Source organism: Gamsiella multidivaricata (genome assembly GCF_025024155.1).
Source record: "Gamsiella multidivaricata strain RSA 2152 chromosome Unknown BC939scaffold_37, whole genome shotgun sequence".
NCBI lineage: Eukaryota > Fungi > Mortierellomycota > Mortierellomycetes > Mortierellales > Mortierellaceae > Gamsiella > Gamsiella multidivaricata.
Window position 1 is genome coordinate 1 of NW_026251745.1, and position 14563 is coordinate 14563.

The 14563-nt window shown below is 48.9% G+C and overlaps 6 protein-coding genes across 6 annotated transcripts; all 6 read right to left on the reverse strand.

The window, feature by feature from the left end:
* On the reverse strand, window positions 1-2063 carry BC939DRAFT_493404 (aspartic peptidase domain-containing protein; the record flags this gene model as incomplete). Its single annotated transcript, XM_051559560.1, has 7 exons — window positions 1-41; window positions 173-319; window positions 426-743; window positions 849-924; window positions 1015-1156; window positions 1284-1414; window positions 1993-2063. Coding segments are annotated over 7 exons (924 nt in total), but the record flags the coding sequence as incomplete, so codon positions are not given.
* A 2211-nt stretch (window positions 2064-4274) lies between these two features.
* Window positions 4275-5461, reverse strand: BC939DRAFT_453105 (uncharacterized protein). Its single transcript, XM_051555888.1, has one exon. It carries the CDS (start codon window positions 5082-5084, stop codon window positions 4320-4322), a length of 765 nt encoding a protein of 254 aa, XP_051411599.1. The 5' UTR covers window positions 5085-5461; the 3' UTR covers window positions 4275-4319.
* Window positions 5462-5693: 232 nt separating this feature from the next.
* Window positions 5694-6903, reverse strand: BC939DRAFT_174654 (uncharacterized protein). The gene has a single exon (XM_051550402.1). It carries the CDS (start codon window positions 6822-6824, stop codon window positions 5709-5711), a length of 1116 nt encoding a protein of 371 aa, XP_051411600.1. The 5' UTR covers window positions 6825-6903; the 3' UTR covers window positions 5694-5708.
* Window positions 6904-8423: 1520 nt separating this feature from the next.
* Window positions 8424-8903, reverse strand: BC939DRAFT_503634 (uncharacterized protein; the record flags this gene model as incomplete). Its single annotated transcript, XM_051560425.1, has 2 exons — window positions 8424-8444; window positions 8616-8903. 2 exons carry the CDS (start codon window positions 8901-8903, stop codon window positions 8424-8426), a joined length of 309 nt encoding a protein of 102 aa, XP_051411601.1.
* Window positions 8904-9458: 555 nt separating this feature from the next.
* Window positions 9459-11483, reverse strand: BC939DRAFT_453111 (uncharacterized protein). Its single transcript, XM_051555889.1, has 2 exons — window positions 10653-11483; window positions 9459-10557 (listed from the first exon to the last, which is right to left on the reverse strand). The coding sequence occupies exons 1-2, from the start codon at window positions 11233-11235 to the stop codon at window positions 9563-9565; spliced, it is 1578 nt and encodes a 525-aa protein (XP_051411602.1). The 5' UTR covers window positions 11236-11483; the 3' UTR covers window positions 9459-9562.
* An 825-nt stretch (window positions 11484-12308) lies between these two features.
* On the reverse strand, window positions 12309-14281 carry BC939DRAFT_424355 (DEAD box RNA helicase). Its single transcript, XM_051553138.1, has 2 exons — window positions 13773-14281; window positions 12309-13678 (listed from the first exon to the last, which is right to left on the reverse strand). Exons 1-2 carry the CDS (start codon window positions 13874-13876, stop codon window positions 12574-12576), a joined length of 1209 nt encoding a protein of 402 aa, XP_051411603.1. The 5' UTR covers window positions 13877-14281; the 3' UTR covers window positions 12309-12573.
* Between the last annotated feature and the right edge of the window lie 282 nt (window positions 14282-14563).

The window sequence follows — 14563 nt, forward strand, 5'->3', positions numbered from 1 at the left end:
GACGCGTTGCCTGAACATGGGAGGACCCAGACGCCACCTTGCTATTATTCGTAAGTAGCAGAGAGCACGCATAAAGTAGGGTTAGCGGATGACGAAGAAACGTTTGCAAAATATATAACGCAAACTTGCTTCAAAAAAAAAAAAAAAAAAAAAAAAAAGAGAATTGACGTACAGCTTGCAAGGCTCCAGGGATGGCACTGTTGATAGAATCTGAGACAGTTTTGGAAACAAGAATTGCTGTCGTGCCAGTATCAAGAGTTGCTACCGCTCCACTGGCACTGATGCTTTTTCCGTTGACCGCCACTCCACCGACTGGAATCTAACAATGTACAACAACAATATGTGTTTAGTTACTGCATAGTATAGGCATTTGAATGAAGCAAAGAACCGGAGCAGCTGTTCTTCAAAGTGGAAGAAGAACTTACGGTCCACGGCCGGTCAGCAACGCAGTCAATATATGTGATATCGCCCGTGAATCGCGCAGTGTTAACTCCCCCAAACGTAATATCACCACCGGCAGAAGTGCCTGAAGTGACCGTTTGCGCTGCTTCCAGGTAGACGCCAAACATATTTTGCGCCAATGCCGTTGTGTTTTTGAGAACGTTCACGATTGGGATCTGGCTGCCTTGAGCATAGTACCACAGACCCATGATGCCATCGATATTTGTAGGCAGTTTGGCGCTGTTCGTGCTGACAACTCCTGCGATGGCTCGGAATTGCAGACTTCCAATGCTATACGTTTCCTAGAGAGAGCGAGATCGCAAACCAAGCCGTGCCTGTATGAGTTCATGGCTCATTAAATATGAAGCGTAAGGAAGGAGACATAATGTAGCATTGTAGGCACTTACAGCAATATAGGTGCCGCTGGCACTCTGGCCGCTCACATACGACGCATTGAAGGCAGATGTTGAGACAGTGCATGTTCTGTTATCAATGAACGCAAATATCGAACATCCGTCAGTATATTAGATGACTTGTCGTTTTCCTTTTCAATGGCTCTGTAGTTGAACTTACGAAGATGCCGCACAGTCGAATTTCTTGACGCCCGTGCAGCCAGCCCCGACGCAGTTGCTGCTTGAGACCCAGGTGATGGGACTGCCGGTATCGATGGCCAAGTTGAAGGTTTGTGCAGGTGTACCGAGTCCTATTGAGATTGCTATTACACAAAACAAAATTAAGACATGCAGGTCAGACAAGGGGTAATTAAAACTCTTTCTTGCAAAAATGACACAATTCGTTACACCCCAGGGGGGACATTAAGCGCAGGAGCACAGACGACTTACTGTACAGGAGATCCGACTGAACGTTAGTCAACGGTGCCGTCACAGAGGCCCCAGCACGCTTTTGAAGGTAGCGCCTTGTCAGGGACTCGGAATTCAAGTGAGCAGGGTTTCTCAGGCTCTGGATGGGTACACTATGATCGGATTGTGAAGAACAAAAAAACATAAGATAAAAAGGGGGTGCAATGGATTAGATACTCAGATATGATATCATTAGCTATTGTCTCTAGTGCTATCAGATCTGGAAAACACGTCCACGTTGCTGCTTCAGTCGCAGACTCCCCTGCATCTCCTGTCCTCCAGCAATTGATTGTCGGGAAATCATCCCATGGAAAAATAGGGCTCCAAAAATAGTAGGACAGGGGGGAGACGATACACCTGTAACCCCTAGCCCTGATCACTGTTTTGAGATGAACAGAAAGCAATGTTCTGATGAAATGAACAGAAAGCAATGAGAGAACAGATCACAGAGATGTATGGTGTGTCCCCAGAGGTGGATCACAGGCGAGGAAGGTGAGGTCGAAAAATGTGTGCGCGGAATTCGTTTATCAGGGGCAAAAAAATGTGGAGGACGACCTCTTGGGGATCCCTTTGGGATATGAGAGACGGAGTATTTTTCCTGGTTCCTTTGCTGATGCAATTGTTGCTGCATATAAATCGTATTCCAACGAAGTGTCGAGAGTAGGGAGAGTATGTGCAAAGCAGCATTTACGTGTATACGCCCGAGGCGGACGCTGCGGCGGCGGAGGCCAGGAGGAGTGCTGCTGAGAGTGTGAGCTTCATTTGTGTATAAATATGTACGAGAAGAAAGGTCGGCGAGAGAGCGAAGAGGGGGGTTGAAGAGTGGTTCGGAGGAGAGGGAAGGAGAGGAGGATGGCTGACAATCCACAGGAGCGTAGCGGAGACCAGTTGAGTGGGGGGTGTGGAGGGGAACTGAGGTTTTTAGAAGAGTGAGGAGCGATGTAATAATGCATCCACAACAAATGACATAAAAGTACGACAGCCAAACACAACCGCAAGAATAAAAAAAAGAACGACGAGAAAACCGACGACGTCGCATGTGTTCTTCAGACTGCAAAGGAATAGAGCGTTAATTAGACCAAAGCGACAATAGTTCTTAATAATGCTCAATGCAGGACAGGGAACATGCTCGCTCAGTCCGTCTCGATTGATTGTGAGCACCCGCCATCATCCTCTGAAATAGCGGCGCCGCCACCACACGATGAGAGCCGAGCTGTGTGGCACTGCTACGTTTTGCGCCGATCCCTCAGACATCGCTTTTGAGTTTCCGGAACCTAGATGGGACCCGTAGGGGCAGTGCAATTGATCAAGTTCCAGCAAAGAGGAGTGATGCCGGCCACAGGAGACTCAGCAAAGGCAGCAGTCCAGGTTATCGTGAACCCTATCCAAAGTTTCCTTTCCTGGCCAGTGCGCGTCCATATCTGACCCTCATAAGTAAGTCTATGCCTCCTATAAAGCTGCCTGTAAAGCTGCGCTAGCCTTATAGCAGGCATACTCGCTGGTCTTCACGCTTGTAGTATGCCGCTGGGTTGCCTTAGTCCCTCTCATTATTTAAATAAATACGAAGGTGGGATCAGCGACCAAGATACGGCACAACATCGCTGCTCCTTGCGGAGACCGCCCAGCAAATGTGTAGCAGACGCTACGGTCGGAAGTGGTCCCTCGTACAAAATCCTGCCGCCATCCAGTTTCATCCCTTCCTCGAAGCCCGACTGTATCAGCCGCGCTTCAAAGTCCGGAGACGGAACACCAACCGGTTTGCCACAATGTCGTAGAAGGAGGAAGTACAAATTTTGTCAAACATAAGGTGTAAATGAGTAGACCAATGATGCAGGCTAACAGGGTTATGCATGCTGCTGCAGTCAATCAGTCCAAAGCGTTGTATCCGTCAAGTATATCGCTCTAATCGTACCTCACAGATTGCTTCTCTACTTCCCAAGAGACAATGAAACTAAATCCCAAGGATGCGAAAGGGTTTGCAACTGTATTTGTTATATCTTGGGTACCAAGTGCCTTGGGCGTTGCATTGACTCTCAATGCATTCGGAAGATGCTCGATGGCCGTAAAAATCGAGCTGGTGGCATTCCTTCTTACAATTTTTCTTGATAGGGCAACGATAGTGTTTACGTTCAAATAAAATCCCCTGTCGTCCCCCGTTGAGTTTCATTGACTGCATGGAGTTGGTTGGAAAGCGTGTGCTGCGAATCGAGATCAGTGCATTCCTGAACAACGCGTTGCTGTTGCCGAAGAGGGACGTTCTCGTCGCGTTGAGCGATTAGCATGCTTGCGTAGAACCGAGTACTCATCAAGGATAGAACCATAGTTTCGCAAAAAAAAACCGGCCGGCCAAGACTGTCACGAGCAGCACAGACGCTATTGTAGCCTTGACACTTTTCTGACACGCTGTATCCACGGAACGAGGAAGACAACATGTCCAGGAACTCACCTTGATGGATGGATCTATCGAATGCTATTGATGTAGCGTCCTCCAAATCTGAAGTAGACCATCAAAATGCGTCCTATTGATATGACCAAGACCAGCTGGGACTTCTTCAAAACGGCACTAAGGATTCCGAGAGTAATTTGTGCAAACATCCTTGCAGCTCCCAAATTGAGCGATCCTGTTGTAGCTGTCGGGCGTACAATAATGATAATAGTAAAAAAGGGAGCGGGAGGGAGAAAGGTGATATGGTATGGCATGGCATGCAATCGAGACGAAGAGAGCTGTTTACCGACTTTGTAAGAACTGGACACATTTGTGTAGATTGTCAGCAAACCATGACCGCGTGTTTTGAGAAACGTCCATAGGCAATCCTTGTCAGCTTTGAAAGAGGCGATCGGCGCGATCGAGGTTGCCTGAAATCAGGCTCCTTGATAAAAAATATAAGGTCTGGAGGTGAAAGGCAACTGGACTCCAGCTTAGCGTAGAACCCACGACGGGCCCCACTGCCTATATACTTGATATCTTTTTCCACTCTATCGAATGCTGTCTGTCTGCAGCAACATGTTGTTTATTTCTTATTTCTCTGTAATTTGCTCCAACTTCGCCCCAAGTTGGCCTCTCAGCACTGTGACCTGAAGAGCATAGTCGTATATTTCATTACACACTCGGTCGATCTCCTCGGCTTCCTTCTGAGCGCGCGCGTACGATTTTTCACGGTCGGATTCGGCCAGGTCTGCAGTTGTCAATTTAGAGTTTCTGTGTTGCAGAGCTGTCAATTGTCGTTTGCTGGCGCTTAGCTTGAGAAAGATTGTTTTTATGGGCGCTTGGAAGGCTTGGTTGTAGTCATCGACCATGGTCAGTTTAGCTGTCGCCATGGCGTAGATTTCGGACTTGTTTGCGTCGTATTGTGAAATGATGGCGCTGATCCCGCCACCTGTTGCAACCAATGCACCAGCACCGACGGCCGCGAGCGGGGGAACGAAAATGGCCATGGATGCTCCTGCTGCGAAGCCGGTTATACTCAGAGCAATGGAAACTATCTTTGCTGTCACACAGCCGTTCATCAGGTCCTCGGACTCCGCGGTGTAGTACTCACCGAGGGCTTGGATCGTGGAGGATATCTGAGTTAATTCTTGAATCGCTATAGAATGCTGCTCGACGAGGGCTTCGACCTCCCTGGTACAAAAATCCAATGTTTGGATGGTTGATGCTGAATGTCTGACGAAATGTTGAAGCGAATCCTCGTAGTCCTTCATTAGCCGTTGAATGTTCTCGATCACTCTGAAGACATCCATGAGCGTTATCCCGAGATAATTCCCAAGAACGCGCAAAAATCTCATGACCAAGTCGTCGTATTCCTTTGTGGTTTTTTTGAAGATAAAGGCGTTACGTTGGGCGAGTACTTCTTCCAGTGCCCGAAGTTGGTTTCCTAGGTTGTCTTTTAAACGCAACAGATCGTCTGAAAGTAGCGGAATGAAGTCGTTTGTGCGCTCCAAATCTGGAGAAAGGAGCAGAATGGGGTCATCTGTATCATCCATTCCTGACAAGAGAGGTAGTGTAGGTTTGTTTGTCGGTTCCGTTGACGGTAGAGCAGTGACAGAGTGGTTGAGGGTTGCTGTGGTCTGCTTTGAGGGGATATCTCGTCTTTTGAAACTGAGCGATACGATGCGCATAGAATGCTCCGTAAACTCCTACAGCATCCCAATGGTTTGAGGGTGCATTGCATAACATGCATAGTGTCACATTGCTATCTTCAAACAACAGATGTACATCTACAAAAACCTTAAGAATGATCCGTAGTGTGAAACAATGGCTAGCGAGACTGAACAGTGGCATCGCGCCATGGCTTGGCGCAAACACGGGTGCTTGGCGCTGACGACTGTGGGAACAAGGTCTTCAGACAGAGGCCTACAATAGCGCCACTGGTGGTTGCAACTCAAAACAGAAAACAGGGTATTTATTTTTTACATCTTCTCGGTCACCATTTTTATACAGGTCGCTATCAAATGCATGAGCTGTGTATGTCTGCGCTCGTCCGCTTTCCGCATCTCTCTCAGTTCTTCCAGTATCGCCTTCTGGAGCATCAGTTGCTCAGCCTGCATAGCTTGCGACTCGTTCTGCTGCAGAATCGCCTGCATCTGCGTCTCAATTTCCTCTGTTCGAGTTCGTTTAGTGGAAGTACACCCAAGTATCGACGCAAGTGCAATATATCCTTCAGCGTCTTCAGCGGCATTCCTTGTCCCTAATCCTGATCCTGATCCCGATGCAGTGTGTCCGCTTCCATCGGCTGTACCACCTAATCGCAATGAAATATTTTCTCCATCATCGGCCGCATCTCTCGACTGGGACAGTGTGCTGTCGCTGTCTTCGTCTGCCGTCGCCGTCCTTTTTGCCCGCCGGCGTCGCCGAATGGGAGAGCTCTCTGAATTGTCCGAGTCGTCATAGTATCGTCGTGCCCGCTTTTCCTGCACGCGCCGCTCTCTCTCATATAGATCCTTAACCAGTCTCTCACGCTCTGCCCGCTCTAATTCGGTGCGGGTCGGTGCTGGCCTAATCGGCCTGAAACGCGATCCATGTGTTCCTTGCTGGTGTTCCTCTTCGCTCGGAGTTGGAGGTGTGGGCTCTAGTGCGTGGTCAGCGTTTTCTTCGAGGGTCTTAGCATATGCAGCTCTGATCGTTTCCCAACGTGACTGGCAGCAGCGAGCGGTAACATTGGTGAAGATCAGATTTTGAAGTGGTTGCTCCTGTTGTCGTTGTTGGTCGTGCTCCTTGAGCCATGCCACGACGCGCTCCCAAGCCGGAAGTTTGTCACCGTATTTTGCGGCGAAGGGGCGATGGACAGCGATGGCCCTGATGAGCAAGAGCTCTTCGGTGGTACCTTTTCGAAAGGCACGGAAATGGACCTTGCGTGGTTTTTCGGCGGATTGAATTGCTGTTGTTGCTGATGCCGCTGAGGTAGATGCCACGTTGCATTTGCTCATATTGCTCTGATGGTATGGTGTGCATACAAAGCAGTACTCGCTTGGTGTGTTTTGGCGGGCATGGAGTGTATTGCAGTCACCTGCCGTGTGGTTAAACATTTAAGGTTACAGTGAGAAGACCCTCAGGCTCCAAGGGATTGTCACGTCTTGTTAGGCTTTAGGTCGCTTGAAGCACTTGCTCAGTCTAAAATGACAGTTGCACTCCAGTACTGGCAGCAACTAGAGTGCCGCCTGGAGGCACTTTATCTTTGTACCTCCTAAAATGGAGGAGCGCGAATGTCTTGCACGTTACTGATAACGACGGTTTGAACGCGGGAAAAAGCGTTCGCCACGCCCGGAATCGCCTTGTACCTGAGGACGCGTTGAGCCACTATGAGAACCTTATACTTGGTTCTTTGATTCATCTGTCTAGCTTGCCTCTCTCGTCCGCCAATATCGGATTCACATGCTGTGTTGATACAAGCGGTCTTCATCAAGGCCTTTCTTTTTATTTTTATTTTCAAGACTTTGAAGTAGTATACCCCTCTATTACTCCCTTAGTTAAGCTTCTTCGATCCCTTCTCTAACCTTGGATAGTTGGCGCACTCGCCTACACTTGCTGTATCATGTTCCACAGATTCGCTCGCTTCGGCTACCTGGAAGACATTGGAGTTTGAAGGGGTTAAATCAACGATCTACTCAAAGACTGGGATCGTCATCAGCATTTCCCGTCGTGGTCGATAACGGATTCAGACGATGATTTTACAGACCACGCCTCTATAGTGAGTATAGCACTGTAAATTTGAATGGCGATAGGAGTAGCGTGGCTTTGAGAGTTTCGTCTGGAGGAGGAAAAACGGAAAGAATGTAATTAAAACAAAAGGAAGAACCCAGCGAAAAAGAAAGCTGGGTAAAGACTGTACACTTAGACCATGTAGTAAGCCATGTCCACTCTTCAATTGCATGGTGGTGTGCCTGTTCACCTCACAAGCGCGGCAACAGAGACGATTGAGGCGGAAGAAACGAGTGAGATGAAAAGTTAACAAGACACGACAGTCGAATCTCAGATATCCGAACGATACATAGTCAAAATCGTTCGGATAAAAATTAGTTCGGATAAAAATTAGGTTTTAATGAATTGATTGTATTCAGAAACTTACAAAACAAATATACTCTCCCTTCCCAGGCCCCCTAAATGCAAGGCCGAACGAATGGCTGACTCGCCTAGCTTTCCTCAGCTGCACGGTCCCGAACAAATACCATCGCTCTTTTAGGCACTCCTTCAGGCGCTCCTCATAAGAGCTTGTGAAGGTCAGGACATGGAAGGATTTCCTTCACAGAGGGATTACAAGCAGGAGGGCACTGAGCAAGACACATTGACATCAGGAGCCACGGAGGATAACCCTTTTCTCCTTTTGTTAATAAATGATTTCTTCAAATTTCATAGCCATTTGTTCGGGGCCGTGCAACTGAGGAAAGCTAGGCGAGTCAGCCATTCGTTCGGCCTTGCATTTAGGGGACCTGGGAAGGGAGAGTATATTTGTTTTGTGAGTTTCTGAATACAATCAATTCATTAAAAACCTAATTTTTATCCGAACGATTTTGACTGTATTTGAGGTTCGATTTTATGGCCCTTAATCAACTTCCTTTTTCGCTGGGTCCTTGGTGGACCCCTTATTTCTTTCCAGCCCCTCAGAAGACATGGCCAGGCCTTGTCATTTAGAGAGAGCTGGATCGAGCCTAGTAAGCGGTAATGGTAATTCAGGAACGCCAGTAAAAGAGAACCATAAAACAAACGCATACATTTTAACTTCGATCATTAATGGCGCCATGAAGCATTCGTCTTTGTGGTTTGAAAGGGATATATTATTTATTTACAAAGAGCTACAGTTGGTGGACCCTTCTTTAGACCCTGCGCTCGATATCGCCGCGGACTTCGTTGGCATGACCGCGTGCCTCGAGAGACGTATCACCGGTGACGGATCCGACAGTCTGCTGGAGCTGACCCTGGACTTGGTGACCAGCACCCTCGACGTGGGCCTGGGCTGTGGCGGCGGCAGCGGCAGCATCGGCCCTAGACTTTTGTTCGGCACCGCTGGCGGCGAGGTCGGGGTATCCGAGAGTCTCTCCAACGGTCTGCTTGGCGCCTCCGATGTAGGAGTTGGCGGTATTGGCGATCTTATCGGTGACGTTCGACATGTTGCTTGAGTTTGTTCTTGGTTGGTTTTATGGGAGAGTGTTGCTTGAGTTGTTCTTGGTTGGCTTGATGGAAATGAAGAGATAGAGATGAACAACTCCATGACCTTTTATACGTTTTTCTTCCCTTTTCTTGGTCGTCTTGTTCTCTACACCGTGACAAATGACGAAAGTTGTCCTGCTGTTGCGGAATTGGGGTCAAAAGTTGCGTCTTCCAACGCGTATCTGGCGATGATCTCACCATGACCCCGCTCCAAAAAGGGGAGCGCTCGACGCGTCGCTGCTCACATAGGACTACAGGGCACCATCTGATTAATGCAATCATTACATCACCTTTGGGACAAATAAGGTTCATCACCAATGACGATAAATCCCTGAATGTACGTGATCAGGGACGTCCTTCTTTGTGGACGTATTGTGTAAGAACCGGTGCCCAGGTCATCTTCGAATATGCTGTTTGAAATAGACGTGCTTTGAGCTTGATATGCAACATACTGAATACGGTCAGCGTACCGAGTCTGTCGCCGTTCACGGAGACAATTGTGGAAAAATCACATTTGGATAATCAAAAAACTTTTACTTTACTTGTATTACGGCTGTTGTTACATTCATATGCTGAGAAAGATAGGGAGAAGAGGGAGAAGGCGCCTAATGCGCCTATCTTAGAACTGACAGAGCGTCGAAATGACTTCTCCTGATTGAAACTCTGCCTCGGCCCTCAATTCCGTCAGTCCAAAATACATCCTCAAAGTAAAAATCACAGGCGTTCCTGGAGCAGCACCAGGCATATGAGGCAATGGAATCGTGAAGTCGCACAGCTTCTGGACACCAGGTGAGTCAACAAACTCGGGCTGGTCCTCTCCGGTGTATACATAAAGTGGCGATGAAAGAGGTTCCGGGTACTTGTGCGTAATGTATTTTTTGCTGATGCACTCGTCCACACCAATCGACTGACCAGGGCGGACAAAGACTGAAAAACCATCGCGGACGCGGTACTTGCCATCCTGCATATACTTCTTCTCAACAGGATCGCCAGCCTTGTAAGGACGCGTGGTGTCAACACCGTACCAACGGCGGGCGACACGGGCTTGAATAGGCTGGTGGGTCAATCCGTGATAGACAGCACCACGGACAACTGCCAGGTCTGGACGAGGAGGGTAGCGAATAAGTGGCACGCGGTTCTCGAATTCTTGCTGGACGCGCTTGTGCAGGTAGGGCGACGAACCAAATCCACCGACCAAGAAAATGGCCGAGCACTGCTGCGCCTGGTTCAACTGTCCGTCAATCAAGCCCAGAACCTGGTTCACAACGGGGTCAAAAACAAGTTCTCGCATCTCCTGAGCTGGAATCGCCAAGAGTCCATCCTCCAGTCTCATGTCCAGATCGACCAAGTTGGCGACGGAGGAGGGCATCGAGATGAAAGAGTCGTCATCGCCATCAAACTGAGGCTTGTGCATGAACACGAATTCTTCCATGATTTGTGCCCATGCCTTGGGCTGAAGATCATATCGCTGGAGCTTTTGACGAACAAGCAATGAAAAGTTCTCATCCAAGAATCCTGATCCGCAGCTGGCGCCTGATCCACGCGTAACTTCAATCAAGGTGCGCGTTCCAGAGCTGTAATCGACTTGAAAGACAATCAAATCAACCGTTCCACCTATTTTCAATGTGAAAAAAAAAAACGTTGATGAGAACAAAGAACCAATGCACTTCCTTGGTTATAGCCACGATGGGATAGGTATAGACGTTTACCTCCAGCATCGCAAATCATGAATCGATCTCCGTGATGCAGATTGAACTGTTCGCACTTTCTCTCGCAATACATGGCAGCTGCTTCGGGCTCAGAGATCAAAAGCAGACGATGGGGTGGGTCATTAGGCTGGATCAGACCCGCGTTGATCGCGGTCTGACGCATGACTCCCTTTGCGGCATCAGTCCACATGGCAGGGACCGTCAGACAGTACTGGATGTGCGATTGGTCAAAAACCATGCCTCCTGCAGTGTTCTTGAAGATCTCACCGATGGCGTAAGTATGAATTGCTCGCAGATAGTCACTGATGGCATTCTGAGGGTTGATGTTCCTGGGCAGAGGAGGCAAGTACGGAGCGAGGTCGTTGTCGAGGAACAACTTGAACTTTTGCAAAAGCTCCAAGTTGCGACCGGCGGGTGTTAACATCGCAGCCTTGGCCGCGTATCCCCATGAGTGCATCTTGTCATTCTCCCTGCTGTAAGCGCTGATTGTAGGCACTTTTCCGTACAAGTTTGCCTGCTGCGGCCTAGAGAGCGAAGATGGTGGAAAGAAATAAATGTCTATAATGATCTCACGAATGCACATAGCCCAATCAGAAGGCCGAGTACACCAAACAACACCGCCTCTGTAAACAAAGACGAGACGCTTACCAAGTGGTCATCTCGATGACATCTCCGTTCGATTTGAAGGCATACGCGACTCCGGAGAAGGTGGTTCCTGGATTTGAACAGGTGCGAAACAAAGGGTTATTAATACAAATTGCCTTGCCTCAAGCAGCCATCCCCTCATTCAAATAGGAGCCGGAGCTTACCAAAATCAATAGCAACAAGCAGCGGATACTCGCTACCAAGCACAGCAGAGGGGCGGACTTGGGTCTGCGTGGGAATAGGTACATGCTGCTGTTGTTGTGCTGGTGGCTGCTGCTGCTGTTGCTGTGCAATAGTGGCACCGTTCGAGTTTCTGTTGTATGAAAGTGGCTGAATCGACACGGCCGTAGGAACAGGGGGAGGCTGTTGATATGGTTGTTGTTGGTATTGCTGCTGACTAGGCTGCTGCTGCTGGTACTGCTGTTGTTGATACTGCTGTTGCTGGTAGTATTGCTGTTGTTGAGGGTTCATCTGGCCACCATAGGCGTCGTATTGCTGTTGGCCACCATAGGGATCCTGCTGTTGATAATATCCTTGTTGTTGTTCCTGTCCATAGCCGCTATAAACATTGGCATCAGCAGCAGAAGGAGAATAGCCTCCGCCTCCATTCTGCTTCTGCAGTGCTGCGTGGTAAAGCTGGCGCTGTTGCGCGATATGAGGAGGGACGTCGGCGTTTCCAGCCATTGTGAGGTTGTGCTGTGTGTTGTGAAAGAAGGCTTAGAGAGAAATAGGGTGGCAAGCTCTGTCGAGTACAAAAAAAAAAAAAGTTGAGCGTGAGATGAAGGAGCAAGAGGAATGAGTGTCTGTGCCCAAGTTCCTTTATATTTTGCGCCGGTGTTATTTTTGTGCGTTACCTTTGGAGTAGGCTGAAGGATCAACGATTAAATTGCTGTCGGGATGACAAATGCGATCTGATGAGGAATGGAGAATGAGAAATGAAGAGGGGGAAAAGGAGGAAAGAAAGAGAAGGAACGCTTTCGGTGCTTATGTACTCTCGTGAGAAGTGAAAGTGGCGAGAGAGGCGAGATAGCACTCACCGTTGCGCTTTTGCCCATGTCTATTTTTAGTCGCACCGCCACAAATACTTTGCTATAGATCGCCTGTTGGCCCCAAGGACTTGGACTATAGCATGCATACTCAACAAACCACAGGCCACTTTCTCCTCACGTATTGCATTGACCTCATGATGCATTGTATTTGAGAAAAAGCGCTTGCAATAAAGAATATACGTATGGTTACAAAGTGAAAGATAATGATGGTGATGCCAGTGTGTAGTCTATTCAAAGCGAATCTTGGTAGGCTGCTTCACCTCGCCACCAATATCCTTGAAATGATCACCATAGATCGAGTGTGCCTTCTTTTTGACCGTGCCACCAAATTTACGGAGTTCGTCAGGGATCTTGACGCCAGCATCATTAAGAACATTGATCAGTGCTCCGCTAAGACCCTTCTCGTTCACCGTGAAGAAGGTATGTGCAATTCCGGTCTGTCCTCCACGTGCAGTACGTCCAATGCGGTGGACGTAATCCTCTATTGTCAGTGGGAAGGTGACATTGATAACATGGGTGATTCCGGTAATATCGATACCACGTGCAGCAACATCGGTGGCCACCAAAAGAGGGACTGATCCGTTCTTGAAGGCCTCCAGAGCGGCGGTGCGGATATGTTGGCTCTTGTCTCCATGAATACCTCCGACATTGTATCCGGCCCTCTGCAACGTCTGTTCAATCCGATCGGCCTCCTTCTTGTAAAGTGCAAAAATCAGGATGCGGTTCTTGCGGGTTTTATGGTAATCCTGCAACAGCTCCAAAAGACGACGCTCCTTGTTGCGGGGATCGTCCAGAACCTCCACAATCTGAGTAACATTCGAGGACGCTCCCAGGTCGGGCGAGCCAATCGTGACCTTGACGGGCCGGTCCAAAAAGTCGTGGGCCAGCTTTCTCACGGATTCAGGCCAAGTGGCGCTGAACATGGCAGTCTGGCGGTCCTTGCGGGTCTTACGCAGGATGGAGCGAATAGCCTCTTCGAATCCAGTGTCCAGCATGCGGTCAGCCTCGTCTAGGACCAAGTAAGAGACAGCGTCGATGTTGCAGCTTCCGTCCTCCAACAGATCCAACAGACGTCCGGGGGTGGCGACGATGATATGGACGCCTGAACGGATAGCGCGACGCTGATCATCCTTAGACACGCCTCCGTAAATACAGACACTCTTAATGCCCGACGACTTTCCAGCGGCAACACATTGCTCCTGTGTCTGCATAGCCAGCTCGCGAGTGGGGGAGACAACCAGGACGGTGGGGCCCTTGGGCTTGACGTTAAATTCCTTTTGACCGCGAATGTGCATCAAGGCAGGGAGAGTGAAGGCCAGTGTCTTTCCAGAACTGTCATTAAAAGAGAAGTAGAGGGGTGTTAGGACATTATATAGAATACGTTAGCAATAGAATGGGAGTTCCAACATAAGCGGATGCAACATACCCAGTCTCGGCAATACCGATGATATCACGGCCAGACAGGACAATGGGCCAGCAGGCGGCTTGAATGGGACTGGGTGCCTTGAATGACTTTGTGACATCCAGCATCTCAGGTCTAAATCCTGCCTCGTCGAACTTGAGCACTGGCAAGAAGTCCTGGTCGCCCGAGACTTCAATTGTGTTCTCCTTGTAGAACTCGCGGGCCTGCTCCTTAGTAGTCTTGTTGGTGGCGGGCTTGTAGAACGCCTTGACGAGGCCCCCGGTGACCTCAGCTCCAGTAACGATGGTAGCCTTCAGGGGGGCAGCAACCTCGACAGCCTTGAGCTTTTTAATGACAGGGGCAGCGGTCTCATCCTTGGCCTCCACTGCCTTTACCTCCTCTCCATCATCCGAGGCCTTGCGCTTCTTTCCCTTCTTCTCCTTCTTCTCCTTCTTATCCTTCTTGTCCTTCTTTTCCTTCTTGTCTTTCTTCTCCTTCTTCTCCTTCTTCTCCTTTGTAGTTACAGTAGCCACATCCTCCATAGTGGCGACCTTGTTCTTGTCTGCCTTCTCGACAGTGGATGGCATTATGGTAGATGAGAGGGAGGGGAGGGGAGGGGGGAAAGAGATGAGTGAAGGATGAAGGGAGGTGAGTGAAGAGTGGAAGGAGGAGTGTAAAGAGCGAATTTTGTGTTTACATTTTCTTTTTTCTTTTTTTAAGCAGTCATACATTTCCTGCTTCATTCGGCAAAGTCTGTTCCAGAGGTGTGCACCAGTCCACGCTCACTTGCCTGACGTCCCATACTATGGTACACT

Excerpts from the sequence above, each read along its gene's own strand:
- BC939DRAFT_453105 (XM_051555888.1), bottom strand. The coding sequence starts at position 5,084 with ATGAGATTTTTGCGCGTTCTTGGGAATTATCTCGGGATAACGCTCATG.
- BC939DRAFT_174654 (XM_051550402.1), bottom strand. The coding sequence starts at position 6,824 with ATGTTTAACCACACGGCAGGTGACTGCAATACACTCCATGCCCGCCAA.
- BC939DRAFT_453111 (XM_051555889.1), bottom strand. The coding sequence starts at position 11,235 with ATGTGCATTCGTGAGATCATTATAGACATTTATTTCTTTCCACCATCT. Across the intron at positions 10,558-10,652 it reads CATGATTTGCGATGCTGGAG|GTGGAACGGTTGATTTGATT; the intron begins GTAAACGTCTAT and ends CATTGAAAATAG.
- BC939DRAFT_424355 (XM_051553138.1), bottom strand. The coding sequence starts at position 13,876 with ATGCTGGATGTCACAAAGTCATTCAAGGCACCCAGTCCCATTCAAGCC. Across the intron at positions 13,679-13,772 it reads ATCGGTATTGCCGAGACTGG|TTCTGGAAAGACACTGGCCT; the intron begins GTATGTTGCATC and ends TTTTAATGACAG.